This window comes from Phyllostomus hastatus, unplaced genomic scaffold (genome assembly GCF_019186645.2).
Source record: "Phyllostomus hastatus isolate PE091 unplaced genomic scaffold, TTU_PhHast_1.1 phas_scaffold_129, whole genome shotgun sequence".
Taxonomy (NCBI): Eukaryota; Metazoa; Chordata; class Mammalia; order Chiroptera; family Phyllostomidae; genus Phyllostomus; species Phyllostomus hastatus.
Window position 1 is genome coordinate 11,444,654 of NW_025334009.1, and position 27,078 is coordinate 11,471,731.

Sequence of the window (27,078 nt, forward strand, 5' to 3'; positions counted from 1 at the left end):
ACATTGTTTATTGCATGCATCACATATTTGAACAATTACGTATCTGGGATTTTAAAAAGTCAACATCCCCAAACCAGAAATTCCAATATTCCAGCAAAAAGCCAATGGGAAAAAAAAAATCAACAAGCCTAATTAAAAACAAACAAATAAGAACCACAAAAGCTAACACAAACATTTATGGAACTGATATACTTGGCTATTTATGTTTTACATTAATTTTCATGTAATTTTATTTTTTGAAACAAAAGTCATTCGTCAAATATAAAATATGTCCACTTTAACACGATCTCTGTTTTCTGACAGCACAAACGCATATACACACACGTGTGTGTACACACACACACACATGATCTTTTGTTAAGACCAGGGCTCTTGATTTTTTATTTGAAGAAGAGCCAACACCCTTGGATGTACAGGCTTTGCCTTATATTCTTGCTCTTTTTCCTCGCCCCCCTCAGCACTTAATCTTGGTCTGGAGTAGAGGACCGATGTACGCTTCCTGGGTCGATGAATTAAGTACACAGCACGTGCCAATGCGTACCAATAATTCAGCTCAGGCCTCATTTCATTCTCAGCACATCCCACTTTACAGAGGCAAAAACTGAGTCACAGAGAGAAAACCCTTGGTCTGAGGGTTCCACCTGAATATAGTTTTCGAACCATCACTAACTCCAAAAATTCCATGGACGTCTTTTGGGTTGACCCTCTGTAATCACCTCCGCCCGCCCCCCCAAATACACTCACACCTGAGGCCCTCAAATGCCAGATCTCTTGGGCTCGCTTATCTGCCAGCCAGGGATGCACAGGAGACACAGTCAAGGCTGCAGGCGGACTAGGTTTATGGGATGCACCGAGCCACGTGACAAACAGGCAGGCCAGTGAACGCGACTGGAACATATGGAAAACAGCTAAGCTGGGGGTCACAAATTGGTGGCCTACAGGCTGGATGCGGTCCGTCCACATGTTTTGTTTGGCCCATACAATGTTCAAAGAACATTTTAATTAGCTGCCAAAGTCATAACTTTTCACATAAAAATGTGGATTTCTGGCTTTTATTGAAAAATAGGAAGTCTGGCGGCACGGGCCTGTGACTCCCACCTGACTACCAGCAACTCTGCGGAGAGTCAGATGAGGCTGGAGTCCTCCTCTTTCCCAGGCTCCCCCGCTCCCTGGTGTCCCACACCTGGCCCCTTATCCCGCGTCCCACACCTGCTCTGCCCCGCCCCCACAGACTGTGAGGTGTGCGTCTCTAGGTCTCACGTTGGAACCGCAGTGAAGTTCTATTAGGCTGATTTACAACCTCTAGAGGTCTAGAAAGTGAGGTGCTCACGCTGGAGGTGTTTCCGATGCTGCGGGCATTTCCAGCAGGTGCTGGTGAGCCCTGCCCCTCTGAGGGCGCTCCAGCCCGTGGCTGCATCTCTGCCCCTGAGGGCATGTTCCAGAACCCTGTGGGCCGCCCTGTTCTTGCCCACGATAAGACGGAAGTACTGGGAAGGCACACCCCTAGAAGGCCTTGAGCATGGGCTCTTTGGGAGAGGGTGTAAACTCCCCAGCTCCCTCCCCCTGGAGGTTTGCAGTTTGCTCTGCTTCCCTTTGGGATTGAGCCCCATCGCACACTTCATTAGCTGCCTCCGCCTCCCTCCCAGTGTTCTCTGCACCTCCTAAATAAGCTAATTGCCCTCAGTTCCTTCCTTCCAGGTCAACATCTGGGACCAACATCGGAGACCCAACCCAAGAGAGCACTCACGGTGGAGAAGAGCCCGGGCCAAGGACTGTCGCTGTTGTCCCTTCTCTCCCAAGGGCCTGCTCTGTAACTCCACGACAAGCTGCTGTGCCCCCTTTGCACCCAAAGGCCAGCTGGGAGCTCTCTTGCACTTGACTCGAAGCTTATGCTCTGTCCACGTCTGTTTCCAAGTGCATCACAACAGTCAGTGCCCTGACGATGCACTCGGGAACCCAGGGCCCTCTTTGAGTTTCTCTCGTTCCCGGTCACAGGAACCATTCAGGAGTGCAGGAGTGCAAGGTTCTGAACGGACAAGCAACTTGAGCACCAGTGCTCCTAAAATCTCCTGAGGCCACCCACCGACAGGACTGACACTAGCCCTTTGTCCCACGTGGGCAGCCTCCTGCTGGACTCCCCCTGTCTTTCCTCCTCTGCTCGCCCCTGGCCTCTCACCCCTGCGCCAGCCCAGCTCTCTCCTTCACTACCCAAATAAACTGACCCCCACCCCCACCCACCTGCCTTAGCTCTTCGCCGCTGACACTAGCTGATACCAACTTTTCAGAGGTCCGAGCATCAACCCTAAGCCTTTAATCTAAGGATCTGGTCCAACCCAAGGCAAGCAGCCCCAATGATGACTTGCTTCACCTTGTCACACCTGCGCTTCAGAGCAGCGTTTGGAGCCTCTGCAGAGTGGGTGGCATGTCTGTGTTTTCTTGACTCTTTCTTATTCTCCCTTTCAACTGTGTGCCCCTCCCCTGCCCCTCAGAGATCCCAGTCACTGCTCCACGGGAGACTACTGTGTGACTGTTACATGCTGTGCTCTGGCCACACGGCACACGCCAGCCGGCCCATCAGCCAGCCGGGTAGCCACCAACAAACAAAGTCCCGCTTTACAGAGTGTGTTCAAGTTAGCGTTACACAGGCGAGAGCGGAGCCCGCAGATGGTCCTCCAGGTGCACACCACACCTTTACAAGCAGCCCGCCCCTGCAGGGGTGGCCAACCTTTTGGCGTCTCCGGGCCACACTGGAAGAAGAGTTGTGGGCCTCATATTAAATATATTGCGACATGCAATCACACACACACAAAAAATCTCATTGTGTTTAAATAAATGAATGATTTTGTGTTGGGCCGCATTCCCAGCCAGGTCGGACAGCCCTGCTGCCTTCAAGGAAAGAATCGGGAGAGCAGCCTGGCGTTAGGATAGAAAAACCCATCTCAGCAGGTATTTTTTCTCCCGTCTCAGAAACTAGTGTGTCCCTAACTGTGTGAATGATGACAGAGGAGACTGGAGACCCTGGAGGCCTGTGCTCTGAGCTGCTCCGTGACATTGGACGGGAGGGATGTCCATCCACCAGCCACCCACCCACACCACCTGGGCAGCCAAGGGAGGCACTGCCCAGGTGGCACCTGGGCTGAGATGGGCGGGCAGAGCCGTTCATTGAACGCAATGGGGGTGAGGGGCTTCCAGGGTAAGGGCAGCTCCTGCAATAAATTATGACTGGCTTCCAGTGTGGATGTGGGGGGCGATGAAACAAGGAGGCTGGGTGGGGGAGGCAGGGAGGTCCAGGTTCAGCACGGCCTCTTGTGGGCAGCTGCGGAGTCTGGCCTCCATCCTGAAGAATGTGAAGCAGAAGGAGTGGCAAGAGTAAGCTTCTTCTTGAATGTTTACGGTATAATTGATATTAGCAGCTTATTCTTAATCTTTTAAATTATGTTCTTTACTGTGGCAATGGTTTTCTAATATTTGCTTCATATTTTAAATATTTATAAAAATTGTTCTTGCTTATTTCTATGTTTCTTTGGCTCTGACACAGTTTTCATTCAATAATTTCTTGAGGACTTATCTGTAACAGTGTATCAGGAACAGTTTCATGGTGATTAAAGCTTCTATGGTTATTGTAGCAGATGGTGCCGGCACCTTGCCCACATTCTCCAGAGCCAACCAGAGGGCGGGTCACCTGAAGCCAGTGCCCTCCCAGGCCGATGGCTTCCCACATCCCCCTGCCTGAGCTGTTTGCTCGCCCCAGGGTGTGTGGCTCACAGCCAGAGAAGGCTCAGAGTGCTGGAGAGTTGAGACGTGGAGCGATTCTCTGTGGATGAGTGATGGGAGCTGGTGGGTCAGCCCTCACCCCTCAGGAGAACGGCTGTGAGCTGTGGTCCAGAGTCTGTCTCTCTGGGGACCTGCAGCAGGACTGAGCCCGAGCTGCCTGCAGCGGTCCCCTGCTCATCCGTGTACACTGCCCTGCCTTTTCATCCATCCCTTCCCTGTCCAAACTCACCACTCCACCCAGGGCTTCCTGAGATCACTGCCCGGGAAACTACCTGCACCTCAGTCACTGTGTCGGGGTTGGCTTTTGGGGGGATCCAGACTAGGAAAGTTAATAGACTCTATGCGTGCTGGTGCATCTGAGGATATCTTTCTTTTGCCTTCACCACAGAGGGCCAGTGGGCTGGGTGCAGAAGTCTTAATTCACAACGGAACATACTCTAATTTTTGATGTTAATGTTATAGAAAAGAAGTCTGTAGAAAACTGATGTCTTTGTTTTCTGTTAGACAGTAGTAGCACTAGTCTCGTATCCTTAAAATAAAAAAATCTCATAAAGCTATGTGTACACCTTACACTGTTCTCAACATTTTTTTTTGCCTGGAACCTGCGGCACCCGTTCAGGAAAACAGAGATCCTGCTTCACCCCCGTCTTCCATCTGCGGCGGTCCTGGAGCCCGCTCTCACGGCCGATTCTCCGGCCTCCACCTCCGCACCTGTGTTCCTCCCTGTTCCCCCTCCTCCGTTACTGTGTTCTTCCCTCCGGATCCTCAGACCTTCCCAAACATGCCCTGTGCAATAACAAATCAGCTTCCCCTACTGCTAAGTCTGCTCTTGCCCGGTTATAACCCGCATTTTCATTCTGCCTTTGCTTCCTTGGTTTCATGACCACGTTTCCTTATCCCTCCCACAACCTTGATGTTTGCTTCCCTCTCCGTTTATTCCATTCCATCCCATTCTGTTGTTCTGCTCTCTGATCTTTTGTGGTGCTCATTTTTTTTCTTGAATTTCTCCAAGAACAAAAGTGAAGGCTATGTAAAATTCACTTTTGTTTCCTATTACTAATCTTCTGAAAAGGTATGCCTTCCTTTATATCTCGAGTTGCACTTTTCCTGGTTTTCCTCTTAGAACCCTTTCGCAGGGCCCACACTGGTTCTGTTCAGGTCTGCGCAGGGGTGGGCGGGCTCTCTTGGTTTCCCTTCGCCTCGGCCTGAGTGCGGTTGGTTCTGTGCTCTGGGCTGAGCAATGCCATTTACACCCCAGTCACAGTCCGGGTTGTGGTCGTGGGAGGGGACCCTTTTGTTCCTTTCCCTTCTCCCGCCGCACGGAGGGTCACCTTGCCCATCTGCTTTTCCAGTTGGTCCGGGCTCCACAGCTGCTCTGTGACGTCTCTGCACCCTGCCACCCCCTCACACGAATGCTCACCACACCCCGAAGAGCCCCCGATGCCTTGTCAACTTTCCGCCGAAGGGAAGCCTAGGGTTCCCTGCGCCAAAGGTTTTACTGGTTGTTGAAACTCAATGGCAAAAATATAGCAGGGATATGTTCTCATTTTCTCCATAATCAGCTACGGTGGCTAATGACCTCCCCGTGTCCTCCTCAGGTACATTGTCCTTGGCTGACCAGAGCGCCGTCGCCCAGAATGCCTGGGAGCTGGCTAACCCAACTTCACGACAGTGGCCAGTGATGACAGAGGGGCAGAAGGGATGCTCCCCGCCAGCTCAAGAGAGGGCGATTCTGCTGAGTGATGTGTGTTCTACAGCAGCGGTCCCCAACCTTTTTGTCTGGCACCAGGGGCCAGTTTTGGGGAAGATGATTTTTCCACGGCTGGGTGGGGGCTAAGGAGACAGGAGGCAGAACTCAGGCAGTAATGGGAGCGCAGCTTCCTTCATTCGCCCATGAGGCCTGGTTCCTAATAGGCCATGGACCAGTACCAGTACGAGGCCCGGGGATTGGGGACCCCTGCTCTAGAGCACCCCTCTCTCTCTACCCTGTAAATCAGACCAAGGCTAGCTTTTATGACAGCGCATCTCTACTCAGCCCTGCCCCCCCCCCCCCCCGCCCTGCTTCTCTTCTCCGGGAGCATGCCTCCCATAAAGCAGCGCCCCAGGACCGCAAGCAGTGAGGGGGGAACGGGAAAATGTATGCAAACCCCCCGTGTATAGTAGGTGGTTAATAAATGCGACCTCCCTCGAATAGTTTTAAGGCTAAAAAATATAAACATTTGCTCTGTTGAAGACACTCATCACAATATTATTTAATAGAGAATAAAACTGGAAGTAATGAAATGTCTAATAACAGGAATTTGTAGGTGATCCATAGTATATCTTATGATAGGATTTTACACAGTCTCCAAGCTAGAGAGAAAGCCGTGGTGAAGGGAAGTTAAGTAAGACAGAGAAAGCTATTTAGTTTAGGAAGTAATACTGCCCGGTCCTATATCCTGACATGGTGAGGCCGGCTCTGAACATTCTAGCAGACAACAGACAGAACGAGGCCTAGTCACAAGGATGACCGTGTCCACAGGTAAAAATATGACCGTTGTTCAGAAAAAGCACAGCTATTCCTAATTCTGAGGCCAGAGAGAAATTTCTCCCATGGGCCCTGAGTGAGAGAAATCTGTGCAATATAATGACCCGGTCACCAACCACAACCTCTCAGTTACCATAGAAATGAGTTTCACAGGTCTGGTCCCTGAGCAAACCCTTCTCCCCCCTCCCACCCCTGACAGGAAGATGGCATCACAGCTCAAGAAATTTTGTAAAAGGGATTCTGTGTGTAGGCAGAGATACCGAAACCCTACAGATGTGTGGTTCATTCTTGATGGGGCGGGGCCTGAACCAGGGACAATTCTTAGGGTGTAGAAGGTGAATGGAAAGCATGCCCTTCCTGCAGTCCTTCTTAATTATTTTGGGGGCCCCTCCTAACCTTGGAGCTCCCCAAACCTATTAAGCAGCAGAAAGTTGGAGATGATCTCCTGGGAAGTCCTCAGAGCACCGCCCCTCTAGATGGCTCTACACGCTTTGGCTGCCTCCTAAACTGGGCAAGATCGGCATGGTCCTGTCAGAGCTATGGAGCCTGGCCAGAGATGCGCCTGAGCAGCAGTAAGGCTGCCAGCAGGTTTGAGGGTGCATCTGGTGCTCATCTGAGGGCAGGGCGACAGCTCTTGGAAAGTGACTTTGGTTCCATTGTAACACAGACATCAAGGCACTGCAGTTCAAGGCCACAAACACCAGGAGAAGCTGCAAGAAGTACCCAGCAGGACAACTGGTGCAATCACGGGGTAGAGAGAGGTCTGTTCCAGGCCCCCGTTCTGCCTGTTGCCCACCAAGAAGGCCTGTCCTGTCCCCCCAGAGGTGGTTCCTGGAGGCAGACCCCAAGACAAGAGGGAGCTCCGGCGCCTGTTTCCTTCCCGAGCCATGCAATCTAAACTCCCATTCAGTCAAACAAATTAATTCACTCTAAAAAGCTCACTCAATTCATGGAAATAATTTAATTTCCTCCATTCACTCAAGTGTGTCAGGAATAAATAAACACGCCAAAGTGTGGGATGATGAACATGACCCTCTAATGGAATGAAAGCATCAAGTGCGTCGCTGGCGGTAACAGGCATGATTAGCTGCAATCTGCCCTCGTCTGCTGTTGCTCACGGCTACCGACCTAACACCGGAACTCTCTGGAACGTGCGCGTGCTGGAGACAGTGACCGTGTATCACCTTAGAGAAGGGGCCGGACCTGAAACCGCATGGGGTGGGCTTCATGAGAGAGACTGGGTGGGAGACAATGGAAGACATCGATGCTGCCCTGACACTCTTCTCTGGCTGTACCAACATACCTTCTACGTCCGGGAGGAAAAAAATTCTAACAGTCCCAAATGGAGCCGTGATCGGTGCGGCTCCATTGGTTGGGCATCATCCCAAATGGTCCTCTACAGAACAAAACCATCTTTGCAGAATCCCTGCACGTTCTGAGCTATGATGAAAGTCAACATACGCACCAGCTGGACCAGAGGCTCTCTTTCGGGGCACCCCCCTTACCTTCTGCCACATGTTGATGAAGAAGAGCTCCCGGGAAACATTGAAGGACACGTTGGCATCATAGGCATCGTCGCCGAGGTTGGAGATGGAGATGTTCAGGGAGATATTCTTCACAGCCCCCAGAGCCAGATACGGGGTTTTCTCATCAATGCTGCAATGAAAAATAAACTGCAGTGAACGCCCCAAAAGCTTTCAGCTTTCACTAGTACAACACGAGCCATTGTGGGGTAGGTGAGGGTAGGGGGCAGAAACTCCTCTCGGACCAGAACTACAAGTCCCAGGAACCCCGTGAAGCAGCCGTACATCCTTCGATCCCATGAGCCTCGGTGTCTCCATCTAAGCCCAGCAGGGGTCTGGGTCGCCTATCTCACTAGGCCATTCGGGGGCTCACATGAAATCTTGTACATCAAACCTGTAAAATCATAAGACATTTAATAACCTAGACATGGAATGCGGTCAGACACTCATTCGCATATTTCTGAGTACCTCCTGACTGCCCGTGACTGCTATTTTAAGTGCTAGAAAAAGAACAGCAAACAAAACAGAGTTCTTGCCCCCTTGTAGCTTCGGGGACAGCAAACACGGACACAAAGAAGCAAACACACTGGTCAGATTGTGGTAAGAGCTGCAGCGATAACTTACCAAGGGGCAAGAAGCACAGAGAGCGCCAGACTGGCGGAAGAGTGGGATGCGGTATTAAATAGGGTGGTGGTCAGGGAAGCCTCACCGACGAGGTGACCTTAGCGGAAGGAAGCCAAGGAGCAAGATATGAAGGGATCTGGGAACGAGCCAAGGAGAAGTGGTGCCCGGAATGTTCAGAGACTGGCAAGGAGGCCGGTGTGGCTGAGACGCATGGGTGAAGGGGAGAGCAGGAGGAAATGGGCTTAGGGAGGCAAAGGCATTAGGGGCAAGCAGATCTTGTAGGGCATTGCCGCGCGTCACAAGGGCCTTGGTTTGACCCCGAGATGGAGCCCCTGCAGAGCTCCCATTGGAGGACCCACGGGACCTGACCTCCATACTGAAAGGCTCACACTGGCTGTGATGAGAGCAGTCTGCGGAGTGAGTGGTCGGGGGGAGCAGGAAGCATGGTTAGGGAGCGCTTGTAGTGATCTAGGGGTGAGAAGATGACAGACCAGACCGTGGTGGTGGAAACTGAGGCAGCGATGAGTCACTCTGGATGTTTCGAAGGTTATGCCAACAGATTTTGCTCATGGCTGGATGAGGGGTATCAGGGATCTTAGCAGGGGAGTCAAGGATGGCTTCAAGGATTTTAGATTCTACAAGTAGAAGGGGACAGTTGTCATTTATTGAGATGGGAAAGACGGTGGCTACAGAAGGTTTAGCAGAGAAAACCCAAACACCTATTGGATTTTTCAGAAGAGACTGGAGACGGTTGGGTGCATAAGTCTGGAGTTGAAGGAGGAGTCTGGGCTGGAGATATACGCCTGGGATGGACCGGCTCTGACCAGCGGGGGCACGTGTGGGTAGATGAGAGGTCTCACACTTGGGAGCTGAAGACGAGGAGGAGCCAGCAAAGGAGACGGAAAAAGAGTGGCGAGGGAGACAGGAGGAGAACCAAGTGAGAGGGTATCTAAGCGGCCACAGGAGACAGGCTGCAAGGAAGGAATAATCAATTTTGTCAAACACGGCCTATAGGCCAGAATAACATGAATGAGAACTGGCCCCTGGAACGAGCCATCCAGAGGTCACTGGTGATCTTGCTAAGAAGGATCAAGTGGAGTGTCTGGGAAGAAGGCTTGACTGGAATGGGTTTAAGAGCTGCAGGAAGAGAATAAGTGGAAACAGCGAGTACAGTCCACTCTCTGGAGGAGTTTTTCTACAAAGGGGAGGGGAGAAAGAGGATGATAGCTGCTAGGGGATGAGTGCTCAAGGGCATTTTTTTAAGATGGAAATTATCACAGTGTATTTACATGGTGACAGGTAGGGTCTACTAGAGAGAGAACAATGAATGATGGCATGACAGGGGACAGTGCTGGATGGCCTCTGAATGAATGAGGGGCCGGCCTCGGCTGGTTCGAGGTGAGAAGGAGGCGCACATGGCACAGGCAGGCACATTAATAGATGGGTCTTAGGGACAAGAAGAGATTCCTTTACGATGGCTTCCATTTTGCAGTGAAATAAAAGCAGAGTCAGATTGGGATGGGAGAGGAGGAGGAGGGAATATTGGAGGGGTGAGGGGGAGGAGGGAAACAGCAGCCCAGGAGAGTCGGGGGGTGAACAGGACACCAATGGGATGATGGTGGGGAAGAGCGTGATGGGAAGGAGGAGAAAGACAGTGATGATGTACCTGACATTGACAATTCTAACATGAGCCTTGGACAAAATAAATTCACATGGGTGGCCAACCTTTGACTGGCCAACCAGTTAATGGAAGATGTGGTTAAGCATATACATGTTTGTGTAACGGACAGTTGATACCTTTGGCCACTCAGCATCCTGACACCTCCTATCTGGGGGAAATCTCAAGATAAGTGGGAGGGGCACATCAGCAAACAGGGGTTGGGTTAGAGTTGGTTGCTAAAGTGTAGGCACCTACGTGGAGCCAGGCGATCTAAGGGTGGTCAGGTGGCCTTGGCGTGGTGAGCAGACAGGTGCTCCTAACCGAGGCCATGAATTTTGAGGGCTGCCCAAAGGCCCCAGGATGCTCTGAGGTCATCCGAGGGGGCCACAGAGGACTAAGAGCCCAGGGGTGGCATCCTGAACTAAGCTTTGCCTGCTCTGTTTCCTGTAATGACGGTTCTCCAGCCGTCCCGGCTAAGCTCCGGACCCGCCCCTATCCTTCCAATAAATCCCTCTTGTGTTTAAATGAACCAGCACATGTTCGTCGTCATTTGCAACCATGGATATAGCCATAGCAGAGCAGGGATGACAAACTATGCAAAATCTCAGGAGGCTAACATACTTTGAAATACAGATTTTAGGGGGAGGAACCCTCACTGCCCATCCAGGAAGAGAAGACCTCCCTTTGCTGCGTGACTCGCATGCCAACAATAACAACATGTGAAGGAGCGATCTGATGGTCTTGTTTTTGGAAACAAGAGCCCTAAGGATCCAAACAAGATGTGAAAAATTAACTTAGAGGAAAGTTTCGGATTCTTGAATGGCCTCCAGTAAATGACGACCCTGACCTCAAGCTATGTGGCAATTATTTATTATTCTTGGCCACTTTAATTTTCAACAATTGATGTGTTATTTCTGTCCTCTTGTTTGCTTTTGTAAGATTAAAGGAGCAATCCTCAGGCTTTGAGGAGTTATGAGAGGGAGGGTGCTAACCTTGCCTTATCTTGAGGGATTGCGTAAGGACTCACAAGTAGCCCGGTAGTCTCCAAGAATACCCATCGTTTCCAAATGGAATATTAAACAGAGGGACGATATAAAAAAAAGCACAGGACCACGGAGCAGGGAGATGCCTCTCCGCTCCAGTTTTGTTATTCATGATCAGCCACATTTCCCTGTGTACAAATGGCAAGGGATCAGGCCAGGGGTGTGTAACCTCCTGCCACCCCCACAGCCTAGACCTCTGTCACTTAATCATGCAGTGCGGTCGTCCCTGGGGCTTCAAAGTCAAGTGATTCCAACATGGCTCCGTGATTAAGGGAAGCCAGGCACCTTTCAGAACAGACCTTGAACTTGGCCTTTTTAAAAAAAGAGGCCTCAAAGCTGTTTCACTCCTCCTCCACAGCTAACACTCTGGTATAAAATAGAACATCTCTGTTTCCAAAGCTATTCTTAGACATGAAGTGCAATGTCATTTGCCTGGTGCCGGGTGCTTTTAATCATGCCGTCCTTCTGAAACCTTACAATGCCATGAGGGGCCCCTGATGCTAGTTCCGTTTTTAGATGGGAGGAAGCTGAGATGCAGAGAGACGAGGGGACTGGCCGAGGGGTGGTGCTGGGCTTAGGACGCAGTGCCTCCCGTGCCTTCGAGGCCCACTCACCCCTCACCCTCGCAGCCTGTGTTCTCCAGCCGCTCGCCTGTGCGCCCTCCTCCAGCCCCATGTGCTCCGCCGTCTTTCACAGCACTTACCCAGGTGGTGAAGACACATGGATTCATGCACATGTTTAGGAACTGTCTCTCCCCCCTATTAGGGTCAAAGCACCAGGGCACAAGGATGCCTGTCTGGTTTTGCACATCCCTGAACGCCCACTGACAGAGCTGTGTGCCTGGCACACAGGAGGTGGTCAACACACCCTTGTGGGACGGATGAATGAACACGCATACCACCCCCACAACAGATCATCAGCTCCGCCTTCGCGTCTCACGGCTGAAGGAGCTGAGCCCCCAGAAGGAGGAGCGCTCTGATCCAGGTCTGTCCGTGCCGGGGGCTGAGCTGTGGCCCGTGCCGCACTTCCATCGGCACGAGGGCCGCCCGAGCGGCAGCACTCATGTAAATGCCGTCTCAGCCGGGAAGGGCTTTGGCAAGAAATACCCGAAAAGAAGAGGACTCCGTGAAGACCGGCCTCTGACAGGGCTGTGGAAAGAGCGAAATGCCCAGGCACAGGGTTTTGGTGCCCAACATTCCCCGGGTGCTTACTTATTCCGTAAAGAACAATCCTAATTTTTGAGAAATTTCATTTCCTGAAAAAAAAATGTCCCATTAACTTTAATTGGCTTGTGCAGTCTTTTACGTGAATCACGCTACTTGGAACATCTACCACTCTGATGTACTTTTATAAGAAAAGCACTATTAATAGTTAAAATAAGAACCAAACCGCACAGCTTCCATAAAGCTTACCTTACCACACATCTACAGCCTGCTGGAAACATGTGGCTCATTTCTTATCAAAAATAACAACCGTAGCCCTGGCAGGGTAGCTCAGTTGGTTAGAGCATCGTCTCGACACGCCAAGGTTGTGGGTTCGATCCCTGGTCAGGGCACGTATAAGAATCAACCAATGAATGCATCAATAAGTGGAACAGAAAATCTGTATTTCTCTCTCTCTGTCTCTTTTTTCTCTCCCCCTTTCTCTCTAAAATCAATCAATAAAAATATAACTGTCCTAATATATCTTACAGCAGCCGTTTTGACTATGTCAGGTTTATCTTGAATTTGGCACCGTTCACTCAGGACTCCAAATGCCAGCGGTTACTGCCACCATGTTGGTGGCCTGAGGGTCACCATCGAACCTGCTGTGTGACCTCACTCATCACCTTACATTAGGAGCACACATGCTCCAAAGCTCCTTGTTGGGAGAATGCAGTGCATTCCCGTATCCGTCATCACCTGCTGAACCCCTCAGGCCACCGGGCTGGATTCTTCCCCTTCTGCCATCACAGAAACGACTTCATGCAGGTGATTTTTTGTGAAGATGCTAAGGGAAGAAACTAAAGTATCACTGTCCCTCCCTCTGGGTCCACAGTTCTTCAAGTACAGGAAAAGACAACAAAACTGTATAAAATTCACACAGAGCTTATTTGGCTATAAGAAGAAGAAAAGTAAAATTGTGCTTGTCTTCTTAGCACTTCCAATGTTTCGAATACTGGAGGGTGTCATCTCTTTACAAAGCTCTCTGAGGTGCTTACTTTTCCTCTGGACAAGTTTCCTTGGAACTGGTGGGGGCTGTTCAGGACGGTCCCAGGTGCCTTCAGCACGGTTCCAGGTGCCTTCAGCACCCGCTGGGAATCTCCTGGGTGCTTTGTTGGCAACTATCAGTTTTTCAACTATGAGTGCTTAAACTTACAAACATGGAAAACTCCACAAAACCACCATTTCTCGTGGGATGTCTTCCCACGAGGGACACGAACACCAAGTGCCAAATACACCAATCACGACATGAGGAAAATACACAGCAAAGGGAATGCAAGTCCTGCTGAAGAACAGGTGCAGAACGAGGTGCGAGAGAGACCCAGGGGGAAGAAATCCCTGTAGACCGAAGTTATCCCGAGAAGTTCCCCGGGAGGGGGAGGAGTCGAGCCACATCTTAAAGGATGAGGAACACATGGGAGGGCAGAGGAACAGGAAGTGCATTCCAGGCAGGGAAAACAATGACCAACAGATCAAGAAATGGGGGTGACTCAGAAATAAAGTGGCAAGGAGCAGGAAAAGGACATCCTTAGCAGTGAGATCAAGGGGAGGCCAGGAGGATGCGCAGAGTGCGTGCAGATTCCCACGGACTTCAGATATCAGCGTTTTGAGTGGATCCTCTAGGCCCATGAACTTAACCGTGTTACCTTGAGTCACCAACACCAGGGGTGTTGGATGTAATTTGTTCGTAAATAACAAGGCACTACAGTGAGGGTATTATAAAACCTAGTAGGCTACAGGGGGGTTGCGCCCCCGTCCCCTGGGGTTTATTTATCCTATCAGTGCAGCCTGCACAGGCTGCCACTGCATCTGCCAGCACCCCCATCTTTTGCTGAAGGACTTCTCTCTGCAGGCCAGCACAGTGCCCAAGAAGCAAGCCCCCACAGCCCCTGTAGCAGCCCGCAGTCAGTGACTGACGGCAACGGGTGTAGCATGACCTCAGCTCCCTCGCCTATTGGGTGAGACAACGCAGAAGCCCATGTTCTAGGTCTAAGCCTGGGCTGTCCAGTGTCACAGCCACGGGTCACACGTGGCTTTGAGCGCTTGAAACGTGGCAGGTCTGCACTGGAGTGCAAAATACACGTCAGGTTTCTAGGACTTAGCACAATAAAATAAAAAGGATTTTTAAAAATCTCAAGCACTGTTTAAATACTAATTCCATATTTAAGTGATTTTTGCTATACTAAATAAAATTTGTTTTACGGGTTCCAGTTTAATTTTTCAGTGTGGCTACCATGAATTTTAAATGGCCTATGTGGTTTGGATTATATTTCTATTGGTCAGGACCATTCAAGACTCCCAGTAAATTCTATGTATTTTGCTTTCAACAATATAGTATGTTTGATTTGTGATTCCTCTTCAATGGTACCTATTTGCTCATGTTACTTGCAAAGTGGAGGTCTAGGAAAAATAAAACAAATTTGGGTAAAAATAAAACTGAGTCTTTTTGAAAATGAAACTGAAAATATTTATCTTCTAAAATGCACTGGCTTGCAGAAATGATGTAATGGATATTGTGAAATGTCACAAAAGAAAAAGCAAACCACATGTGTGCTTCTGTGCCCCATGGAGTAGTTTTGAGTTTCACCCAGATCCGACCCCCAAAGCTGTACACTGGGCCCACACCTCACTGGTGAGGGAAGGATTTGTGCGCTGCCCCCAGTCAGGGGCTGAGGGCTGCTGCGGGGGGCGGGAAGGGCGCCCATTCCCAGCACCTCCGGCCTGGTGGGTGGAGCCGGCAGAGACACAGATCCCAAGCTGACTGCCAGGGTGGAAGGGATGCAGACCCGCAGACAGCAACTGCTGCAGGGCCCTCTGAACTGGAGATGGGGGTCAGGGGTCGCAGCTTTATGAATGCGAGGCAGAGCCAGCCAGCAAAGCCCGGTTGCCTCTGAACGTCTTCACCTCTGAACGGCTGGAAGGGGCCCAGGCCCTGGAGACACCCCACCGCCCCTTGTGAGCCACATCCTGGTCGCTCTCCTTCTTTAGCAACTGTCACAAAGACCCATCTCAGGTGCCACAGTCTCCATGTCTCCCAATGGTTCCAGCCCACACAGGTCTCACATTCCTGCCATATGTCATGGCGGGTAACCAAACACAGCCCTTACTCAGGGCTGACCGCCAATGCGTTATCCCTTGGGGGGGCGCTGTACTGGCTGTCCATGGCTGGCAAGTGCAGTTAAAGGCAGGTATGCCTGGGCCGTGAAGGTCGTTAATTATTTTTAACATTATCCCTGCCCTAAACTGGGGCACCACGAGGTAAGACGCACAGGACAGTACCCTTGCAGAGTCTGAGGGGTATGTAGTTTGAGCTTCCCCAGTGCAATCTGCTTGGAGAGGATAACTAGGGATAAATTGAGGAAGATACTGATGGCAGCGAACACAATTTCTGAGTCCATCTCTGCAGGGTATGAGACCTAGGGGGGCAGCTGTCCATCCCTCCACGCACACAGTGTTCATGCCATTGTGTCCCCAAACATTATTATGGTATGTCCTCCTCAGCTTCTGTTCGCCCCGACAGGCTGAGAGGTTTCACAGTCAAGCCTGCTGCTCGCATCTGGGAGGTGCTCCCAAGCCCCCGGGAGTCCTTACAGCAGCCTTCGTGTCCCAAGAGCCGGACCAGAAGCCTCTCCTCTGTGATGCCGCTAACTCTGCTACAGAAAGTCAGTGACCTAGGCCAGCAACACACACACCCATTCTCAGAACCCCAGCATTTCTGTGTCCCCAGAGAAGAAAGCCGCCAGTGTCAGCCTTCAGCAGTAAGGGGCCAGGGCGAAAGCCCTCATCAAATTCTGCACATGTTGAGTGTGACACCCCAGGTTTTCAGGTTCTTAGTCCCTTCCCCTCAGCTAGTGATGAGCTGGAGAAGCTGTCCTGTCCCCAAGACACAGACGTTCGCATGTGACAGAACTCTGGTCAAGGAATCCTTAAGGTACAGCTGGAGACTCCAGAGGCGTCAGTGCTCATGGAACGCTCCAGTGTCAGCTCTGGGATGTCTCTTTCCTGCAGTGGGGGAGGACTGCTTTGTGTTGCTGGCTCATTCAAGTGGATGGGTGCCTGTTCCTCTCCATGCCTGCAGATCTTATTGATAGGTGAAATTGTTTAGAATCCAGATGCCTATTTTCACTGCTATAAAAAAAATCACTAAAGTTTCCTGATTTATAAGGTTCTAGCTATTGTGGCAAATATTTAGGGACTTTTTAAAAAGATTTTATTTATTTATTTTTAGATTAGAGAGGGAAGGGAGGAAGAAAGAGAGAGAGAGAGAAACATCAATGTGCAGTTGCTGGGGGCCGTGGCCTGCAACCCAGGCATGTGCCCTGACTGGGAATCGAACCCACGATGCTTTGGTTTGCAGCCTACGCTCAATCCACTGAGCTACACCAGCCAGGGCTATATTTACGGACTTTTTTTCGCTAACCAAGAGCACAAAAAAAGATAGAACTTCTATCTTTTAAATAAAAACATTTCTTGGTTAAAAAAAGCACCAAGAAATATCCGGAAAGGATATTGTACCAAAAGGTGCAATTCTAAAGATACATTAAGAAATCAAATAGAATCTCATTGTATCTTTGAGTACCCTCTAGAGCGCTGGGAGTTATTACTTCCGCCCAGCTCTTAGTCCTACGGCCGCACATAAAGCCTGGCCTCGGGCAGCCTCCTGTGGTTCCCAGCCTCAGCCCAGAGCCCCCTGCTGCCTGGCCCAGGATCCTCTTGTTTTACGCCCTGCAACATGGTCCACTGTGTTTGTTCGGTGCTTGGTGCCACATCTGGGACAGTGTGTTTCTCAGGTGTTCCCGCCCCGCCTCGGCCACCACGCGGCTCCCCTTCCAGCGGTCCCACCTTTGCGTTCCCTGCTCCCCCTCCCCCTTCCCCGGTCTGGCTGGACTTCCGCCGAATCCCTGGGGTCGACGCGCTCATATGGCTCGTCCCAGACCTCCACCGGCACCTCCTGGATATGTGTCTGCTTTCAAACACACTTCTAAAACAATCTCAAGAGCAATGGTTTACATGAATGGATCTCTGCTTTTGTTTTGAGCCTGTAATTTTAAGCAGCTTTAATGTTCATACTGTTCAGGTCCTTGGATACTGCCTAAATCAATCACTGAACTATGTCCCATAGAAGGAGGTTTTCGTTTTTTCCACCCGTGGGTCATTGGCCATGCGGTTGGAGATGGGCTTCACATCTCACCGTGCTTCATAAACCCCTTCTAATCACGCCGAGCAGAGACCCACATGGCTGGTAACTCCAGATAGGGATCCTGAGGCACTTCTGTGAGGCATGGCCATTAAAGTTTATAGCGGATCAGGGAAATGATGCCTGGGACCGAGTTTCTGGTTGGAAAAAGCACTTACGCGAAGCCAGAAATACCTCCATCTCCCTCATATGTACCCACCTGGGCCAGCTTTATGGTCCTAAAGCCAGAAAGGTATTTACTAAGGTGATCTGAGCCAAAAGAGTGGTTGCCCTGGCAACATGCAGGGAATTAACGTATATTACTTTAAAGAGTCCTAGGCCTACATCCTCTCTGACGTCATCAGCCTTGATCCGGCCCCAGGTCTGACTCGTTTAATAGCTCGTGCGGGGACAGACCGGTACTTGCTTCGAAGGCCTCCTCTTTCTAACGAGGCCAACGTGAGAGGCCGGAGGGCCCTCCAGATCCCTCCAAGCGGCTCAGGCTCCTTCCCCCGGCCCTGATTGTTTCATCGTGAAAGGAATTGCTGGTTCCCAGCTAACAGAGGAATTCAGATCCTCATCAGCCTTTCCTTTAGGAGTGTTTCCGGAATCACTAAATCTCAGCACATCTGGAACGAATCAGTGAGGTTCACTCACTGTAACAACTGGATTAAAGGCAAAGAATACTTCAGGGGGCAGAGGAATTCCCAGGCTCTGCGGGCTGCCCGGGGGCCTGACGTCATCAGACAGGGATGGCGTGCAGTGATGTATGGCCTGACCCAGCAATGGCACGGTGCCACCTTATGTCACACACGAGCCGCCTGCTGAACCGAGCCACTTAACACACTCAAAATGCAAGGAGCCGACGCGCAGGTCACAGAAGCTGGCAGGCCAACGACTCGAGAGGACCGAGTCAGCACAGCCACCGGGGTTCCCTGGCTGTCGTGGTCCTAACTCTCTCCCCCACCACCGATTCTAGTTCAAGAGCCAAACGGGGGATGTAAATGGTCACAGACAACAAAACACGTTGAAATGACCAGCCTCCCTGGATTTGGAACCATTTTTTCCTGTGAGGTGAGCAGCCACAGGGGCAAGGAGAAAGGAGCTCTTTCCTCCTGGGTCCTCTGGATCTCTGGAGGCCTTGAGGGTAGAAATAAGGACGCACAGACCACGTCACCTCAAGCCACCACGAATGGGCCCACTGGTCCGTAAACTGGCTGCCGCATTTACCACCTGGCCCAGTTTCTCTGCTTGGGGCCTGAAGCACTAGATTTCTTGAGCTCATCAAAGCTCTGAAGAACAGTTACCTGCGCCTTTAATAAATAATAAACCAAGAACAAGAAATGAATGGTTACTTCCTAATCCGCATATTGATTAGGAAGCCACAGAGACAGGAGAACATGACGACAGCTTTATAATGAAGTCCAAGTTCAGAATATTATAACGAAAATCTTTCATCCACTCCATAAGCAAAGCAAAACATTTGTTTCTCCAGTAGGTATCTTTCCCCAGACTCAGGGAAAACTTCTGGAACAGGGGTTTTTAACCTGTTTTTATGCCACCAGATACTCCTGGCAGTCTAGTGAAGTGATTGGACCCTTCTCAAAATACTGTTCTTATTTTTAGAGAGAGGGGAAGGGAGGGAGAGAAGTATCAACGTGCAGTTGCTTCTTGTGCACCCCCCACTGAGGACCTGGCCCATAACCCAGGCATGTGCCCTGGCTGGGAATCGAACCTGCAACCCTTGAGTTTGCACGCCGGTGCTCAATCCACTGAGCCACACCAGCCAGGGCTCAAAATACTCTTTTTAAATGCATAAAATAAAAAAATAGGATTACAAAGAAACCAATTACAAAAAAATACAATGATCATTATATTTGAAAATGTGTGGTTTACTAATGTGTGTTATTTTTTTAATGACACTAGTAAGACTGAGAGGTAGATCTAAAACCTATGGTACCTGTGAAGTTGGGATGAATGTAAATCATATTCTGAAGTGTCTGCAGTACCGTAGCTCGGTATGAAAATGCCAGAGTCTATGTGTGACAGTCACAGGTCCTGCTGACATCCCCATGCTTTGCTGTCTACACTTGTAACTGAATAGAACGCTCCGTTCCAATCCGAAGTCAGTGAAAATAAACACGCAATCATTGTCCTATCCAGGTCCACAGGCCCCATGAGCTCTATGCACAGATCGCCGAGGGCACACGGACCCCGGTTAAGAACCTCTGTCCTACGGGAAGGTGACAGTGGGGGACTTGGTGCGGTGAGGGGAAGGAGAGGCCATGTGGACGAAGGGGGAGGGAGAGACAGTGTGCTCAGACGGCGACACTAGGAGGAAAGGCGTGTAAGGAGGTATCTGTGGGTGCTTTGGTTTCATTCATCTCAATCCCACTATCCTGGGACTGAAAACGAGTCATCTTTAAAACTGGGGAAATTGGTCAGGGAGGAGCAAAAAAATGAGAATCTTCTCCTTCTTGGCTTAGGAGGTTAAACTGTGCTCTTCCATACCAGAAAAAGAAATGAGAAATTTAAAAATCTGTCTTTCCTTGGTTTCTTAAAGAAACAGGACTGTGGACCAACACAGTGGCGTTCCCCTCTTGGCTCAAGTCTCATTATCAGACAAAACATTCTCAAAAGAGAGCCCGGTGTTCCTGGTGAGGAGGATCTGACAGCTCCGCCTGCGTATCATGCATTCCCTTGGTTCCCTCTGGGGAGGACCTTCTGCCCTGAAAGCCGTCTCACACACCGCCACCCCCTCGCCCGTCTTCCACTGGGTGGGGGTAGTCCTCTTTAAAAACGAAGTCCCAGGGACGAGCAACCAGCAGTAAACTTAGACGACCCAAAGTCTCCCTCGCCACCTGAAGGGACCTCCTACACATCACTCCAAGGCGTGGTTTTTAAGAAGCTCGAACCCTACCCTGGCTGGTGTGGCTCAGTTGGTTGGGCATCATTCCACAAACCGAAGGGTGGTGGGTTCAATTCCCGGTCAGGGCACATGCCTGGGTTGCAGGCTTGGTCCTCGGTCGGGGAGCCTATGAAAGGCAACCAATCAATGTTTCTCTCCCTCTCTTTCTCCCTCCCGTCCCCTCTCTCCAAAATCAATAAGTATGTCCCTGAGAAAGGATAAATAAACAAACAAATAAATAAATAAATACATACATAAATACATAAAATGAAATAAAAAATCCAAACCCTTCCAATTCCAAGAGAGCAGATAAAAAACCCACCAGCAACTGTTTCTCTCCATTAATACCTGAAAAATACATCAGATTTGGTTTCCTTTTGGAACTCAGTCCTAAAAAGGAACGAGACTGCCTGGCCAGGAGATCTGAGAACAAACGAACAAAACGTGAGGTCCCAGTTCGACAGGGTCTCAGGTCGGGTCCGCTGGCAGCCGTCTGTGTCAGGGATCGGTCGGATGGGACACTGGGAGATGTCACGAGGAACAGGGGGCGAGGGCAGCAGGCGGGGTGCGGGAAGCAGGCGGGGTGGGGCAGGAGCTGCTCAGGGCCGTGGTCTCAGGCAGAGTCCAGCCCCGGCCTGACTCCCACCAGGGCTCTGGAGCACCAACCACTGCATGGAATTATCCGCACTTGACACAGCGGGGGCTGGCTTTTGGTGCCTCAAATCAGTCAGTCACCGGCGAGGGCTGCCCCAGGGTGGGGGCCACCTCCCAGCACGGACTCCCGTGACGCAAGGGCCGTTCTCCAGACCAGAGGCAGAACAGCTGGGAGCCTGAGCAGCCAACAGCTGGGAACATGGCACCTGCACCGTCAAGAGACCCGGGCAGGGCTCCAGCAGCATCCACCCGGCCTCGTCATCTGTGGATCAGGGTCGCCTGGAATGGAGTCAGGGGAGAAGGCTCCTGGTAGCTGCAAGTTCTTTACACGGTACCTCCCATCTCACTGCAACATCAGTGCGCGGTGACTCCTGGGCAGTTTGCGTTATTTCAGAGTCTGCCCCCTTTGTCTGGGGGGCGGGACCAGTGACCATGGGGGGGGGGGGGACAAAGGAGAAGGCTCCTCAGCCACAGCTGTCCCCAGGTTTTCCTCTGTGAAGAGCAGCGGGGCCACCTCCCTGTTCGCCCGTGGTGACGTCAGGCGGCTCTGAACACCCTTGGGAGAGAAGCTGAGAGGAGAGGGTGCGTGCACGACAAGGAGAAAAGCTCCAGTGGAGGAAGGGTCACCTCGGAAGACAAACCTACTGCGTGTCTTCGGAACTTGGCTCTCCTTACAGTAACGCAGGCTGTTGTGGGTGGGTGAGGCCAGTGTCCGTGGCAAGAGACCAACAACACGGTCGCACGGGACAAACTGCAGGAGTCTCAGCAAAGGCGCAGCACCGGGCTCCCCGCCTGCTCTCAGTTTGAGAGGAGGGAGCAATCCAGTTGCTACATTCTCTGGATGGGTCCTTAGGGTGCGGGACCAGTGAGAAGGAAATAACAGCCATATCATTTTGACCCTGCTGGAGAGATGCTTACACATAAAACCTCCGATGGTTGGCTATATTTGGGAGCCAAGGAAAATACTACCGAATAAAATTTTATTAGGTACACCTGTGAGGTAGACCCAGACTTCCCAGGTCGCTTGGGAGGGAGGCCAGCTATGAACATGTTCCCAGCTTCTTCTGTGGTTGCCATGGTTACTCAGCCTGCCTTCCAGGCTCCTCTATGGATTCTCCACACTCTCACCATCCACATGGAAAACCTCCATCAGTGTCTGCTCGACAGGAGGAGGGGCTGTCCCTGAAATCCAGTGTGTGTTGGGATAGACTGCTGCTGCTCATGTGGGAGGTCCCCTAAAAGTGAGGTGACTTCCCCAAGGGAAAAGGGTCAGTTCCTAGGGTGGTGGCCCACTGTCCCGGCCTCGCCCTGTGGCCGGTAGGCTGCTGAGGAAATCAGATCATCCCTGAGAAAGGAGGGAATTTCCTAAATTGGACAGCAGCACATCTGCGTGGGAGCAAGAGACAGGCTGGGTTCTCCAAGCTGCCACGGCTATTTAAGGAGCGAGACCGTGGGTCTCAGGGCTGGAACACTGCACTTGCACTCAGGAACCTCCCAGCAGGTGTTTTTCCTGCCGCTGCCATTTAACTTCCTTTCTGACCTCGGATAAGTGACTCAAATCCCTGCCTGTCAGCTTCCTATTCTGTCCTCGAAATGCCACGGCTCCAAGGACGGACATGAAAACTGCCAGCCACGAAGAACGTGTGAGCTGGGCTCGTTTCCATCGGCCTGAGTTACTCTCTAGGACAATGGAGGGGGCGTCTCAGGGTCACAGAGTCACCATCTGTGCTCCTCCCAGGGCTGAGCTGGAGCCAGGCCTCCAAAGAAACACAGCTGTGTGGCCCTGCTCCACCCAGGTCCCTCGCAGGATGACGGAGGGGTCGGAGGTCTTATCCTCTCTGCCTCGGGTGTGCTGCGGACACGTCGTTCATCTGCTGTCCCCAGGGGAGTGGGAACAAAGCGCCCAGCCCTGTCCTTGGCTCATGGGTGTGCTCTGAAGTCAAACGCCCTTCAGCAGGCGGGCACGACTTGGCTGTGCTTGGGAAAGCAGCGGAAAAGGAACGAGATTCGGACAAGTGTGGTAGGAGGACGTTGGGTGTTTGGCAAAACCAGGAAAGAAAGCACTGCCAGGAAGTTCACCGGAAGAAGTCTCGGTGTCCAAAGGTGATCCTTGCTGGAAATTCCAGTGCAGACTCGTCAGCTGAGACTCCCTGAGAAAGCAGCTGTAGCAGACGCCGCACGTGCCCCGCCACCCCGCTCTGGCTGTTTCAAATGCTCTCGCTGACTCTGACCTGCTGGTGTCTGCGTCTCTGTACATCAGGGCCTTTCCCCAGAACCAGACAAGGCTGCTCGCTTAGCTTGGAAGCCAAGGGAATTAAAGGTCCCTACCCACCCAACTCCGGGGTGGTCCTCACCTAGTGACTCTGTAGTTGCCCCTTCACCCCTCAGAAGCAATAATTTTGAGGTGTGGTTTCCACCATCCCCAGCGTGTCCCTGTGGTAGCTGCGTCTGATGAGCTGACGGACAGCCTGTCTCTACTCGTATCCTTTGTCATGTGACACGTAGCTCACCCCATCAGGAAGCAGAGTTTATTTCCCTATTCCTTGAATCTGATTGGCCCTGTGACTTTGCTTTGGCCAATAGAATGTGGCAAAAGTGACAAGACAGCAGTTCAAAACTAGGCCTCAGGAGGCATTATTCACTGCTGTTCCAGTTTCTGGACCCCACCTCCCCATCTCACGCACTATAAGAGGGTAAAGGGGGTCAAATAGATGGTGACAAAAGGAGACTAGACTTTGGGTGGTGAGCACACGATGGAATACACAGATGATAAAGTTGTACCCCTGAAAATGTATACAATGTTATTAACCAATGTTACCCTAATATATTAAAAAAAAAAAAAAAAGCAGCAGCAGCAGCCTGGGCTTGCCTGCTACAGGATGAGAAACCACGTGGCAGACAGAGGCAGAACCCAAGCCAGCAATGAGCTCACCATCACAAACAGAGGCACCTAGCCAACCTGAATTTGGCTGCAGACCATGCGGGAGACCAGAGGACCCAAGCAGCTGAGCCGGACCTAAACAGCTGACCCATAGGATCTGCAGCTAAATAAATGGTGGTTGTTCCACTCAGGAGGCATGATGTTCTGGGGTGGCTTGTTACACAGCAGTAAGTAACCGATACACTGGTGTTACGCTGCACCCTTATGGGCAGGCTTCCCTGTATCCTCCTCTACCCCCTTCCTTTGCTCCCTGCACTTCTCAATGAAATCGTATAACCTCAGATCCTCGTCTCAGGGTCTGGGAGAGCCCCAACTCAGACAGCGTGGGGTGTTTCTTCTCTCTGCTTCCAGGGATCACAGAGAATTTTAGTTACTGTTTTCACGTGTGTTTCCCCTTCTAGACAAATAACACTGCAGTGCAGTACTTTGTATTTGTTCCTACCAAGCCTGGTACACACATAGCAAACACTCCATCCCCATTTGTCAGACAAATGAACACATTAGCATCACGTAACTTCTTGCTAGGTGAGTAGAGAGGGGCACCGTACCCTTCGGTACCTCTTCCAGTGTTCCAACGACTCTTTGCCTGCCTTCCTCTGCTGATCACCTTCCCAGGGCCTACATCTCACCCTCTGCCTGGGTAATGCCCAGAGGAGACCCCCGATGGACACCTGCTGCCTCCTGTAGGGAACCCGCATCAGAGCAAACGCTTATCCCACGAGGACATGAGGACGAGCGGAGCGTCATCTCCCGTTCAGGGAGTTCTCTTCACGGGAGCATCTCACCTTTCCCTCAGGGACACGCCATGGAGAGAACCGTTCCCGTGCCCAGAGATTCCGGGAACAGCAACTACAAAGGCCAGCTGCTCCCGATCAACAGATTTCTTTTATTTTTTCCTACAGATCTGGGGTAGCAAGTGAAGGCGTGAAGAAACAGAGAAATCACATGGCTAACATTCTGGCCAGGGCAGTAGTTTTCGAGGTTTCTGATCAGTTCCCACTCATCTTCCTTCTTTCCTTCAATAATAGTAGTAATAGTAATAATAATAACAATAATGGTGATGATGATGTTGTTACATTTGAGGGAACTCTTGAGAGGCCAGCCCCACAAGCTCACGGTCAAATCTGAGGCCCTCCAAGGAGAGAGCATTCCACCGACACGGGTGAAGAACGTGACGACTCCTGCAGGGACTGCTCCCAACCCAGCAGGGCGGGGCCTAGCGTCCGCGGAGTGAAAAGCTGCAAACAGGGCCCCACGGGTTGGACGGCCAGTAGGGAGCACGAGTGGGGTGGGTGGGAGGCATCTTTGATCATGGATTTTTTATCCATCAACCTCCTTTCTGAATTGGGGCTATTCACACAGAGGGGGACCTCCCCCCAAGGTCCCCAGCCTTGGTCTAGCTGGTAACAGACCCCAAAAGCAGTGGGGCCTATGGACACGCAGAGAGAAGGACGCAGAGTCGGACACTTCCAGCTTTAATTCCCCACCACCACCACCTCGAGCCCTTGAGCAAGCAATCCGGCCTCCCCGAGCCTCCGCACCCTCCCTACTAAAACAAGTGTAATAACATTTACTCCTCAGTGTTGCTGAGTGGGCTCGATGAAACGACATTAGCTCTCATCTCCTGAAGGCTTACTAAACGCCAAGCACTTTTGGAAGCACTTCAATACATTTTAATGCATTAAAAATGCTCAAAATGATTGTATAAGGGGTTGCTCTTATTTCTCCCATTTTACAGATGAGAAAGCAGAGGCCCAGAGATGTTAAGGAGCTTGCCCAAGGTTGCACAGCTAGTAAGGCTCTACAGTGTGGTTATGTATACTGAAGACTCTGTCGGGTACCTAGTGCATGTAGATACTCAATAACCAGGGGTCTCTTCCCCTTCGTACAACAAGATGTTAAATCTACCCTATACTGCAGAGTTAATGATTCTGGCCAGTTTGCCACTTTTGAGAAGGAGAACCATTTATTTCACACTCTAAATAGCTCTCTGGGTGCCGTGAGCCTCCTCTTGAAGGCTGATCCTTCATGGATAAAGCTACCCATCTCCCAGCCGAGGGTTTTGGGAATTTCACTGGGCTCCCCGCCCCGACCGTGATAACAGCATTAGTAAGGCTATAACCATAGAACCATTATGTGCGGTCACTAGATGGTTCTTCTAACTTCATAAATATTCTACCGTGCTTTTCACCTCCCTTAAGAGTTCTTTCACTATTGCAGTTGGCTGGCCAGGAGGCACCGAAATGTTCCACTGGGCTCCTATGGGATACATCAAAAAATATTTTTTTTAGCTCAGCTGCCACAGTCTATATTTCTCTTTCTTTATCCTAATAACCTGTGATACATTCTTAGGTACAGTGAGTATTTGGACAGACAAAACAAAATGTAGTTGCATCATTTTACAAACGGAATTTTCAGTCCTGTTTCACAGAAACTATCTATACAGCTTCATCCCCATTCCTGGACATTTTTGGAAATGGCATGTTTTGGAACTAGCCTCAAGACCATTAACAACTGTGGACTTCTCATTGAAGAGTTGACTGTTTTAGGAGACAACAGGCCTGCCAGAATTCGTGCTCTCTGGAGAGAAAAATAAAAACATGCATGAGTCCCAGTCACAGAGAGCATGTCCTGGCTCATTCCCTGGTCACTCGGGGTGACCCAATCACTCCCAGATGTCTTCCCCTCTTGTATTCTCCAGACAGCGGCCCCTCAGTCTGGTGGGAACTTAGCTGCTCCCAGCCACAGTTCCTTGTACCACACCACCTACCAGTCCTTGGAGGGATCTTTCTCCGTTACCTCTTTGCCTCAACTTTTCAGTACAATGAGTCACAGCCAACAGGAGAGCTAGGCTCTAAGGACGGCACGAAAGGCAAACACTGTGTCCAAACAGCCCCCGAGAAGCCCTTGGGGAGGCACCACGGTGGAGATCCACACAACATCTCTCGTAAGTCCAGCCCTGCCGAGGGTGCTCCTGCACCAGGGCCAAGGCCACTCCTCGGACCCGCGCCGGGGAGGTCGGAACTAAGGTGGATGGGGAGAACAG

At 51.0% G+C, this 27,078-nt stretch overlaps 1 protein-coding gene across 1 annotated transcript in view; it reads right to left on the reverse strand.

Annotated features, from left to right (window-relative positions):
• The window catches only part of ITGA9 (integrin subunit alpha 9), a 309,179-nt gene that overhangs the window by 100,290 nt on the left and 181,811 nt on the right, over positions 1-27,078 (reverse strand). Inside the window, exon 18 of the mRNA XM_045856800.1 lies at positions 7,807-7,957. Within this exon, the coding sequence (XP_045712756.1) occupies positions 7,807-7,957 (151 nt within the window). The remainder of the gene's footprint in view (positions 1-7,806; positions 7,958-27,078) is intronic.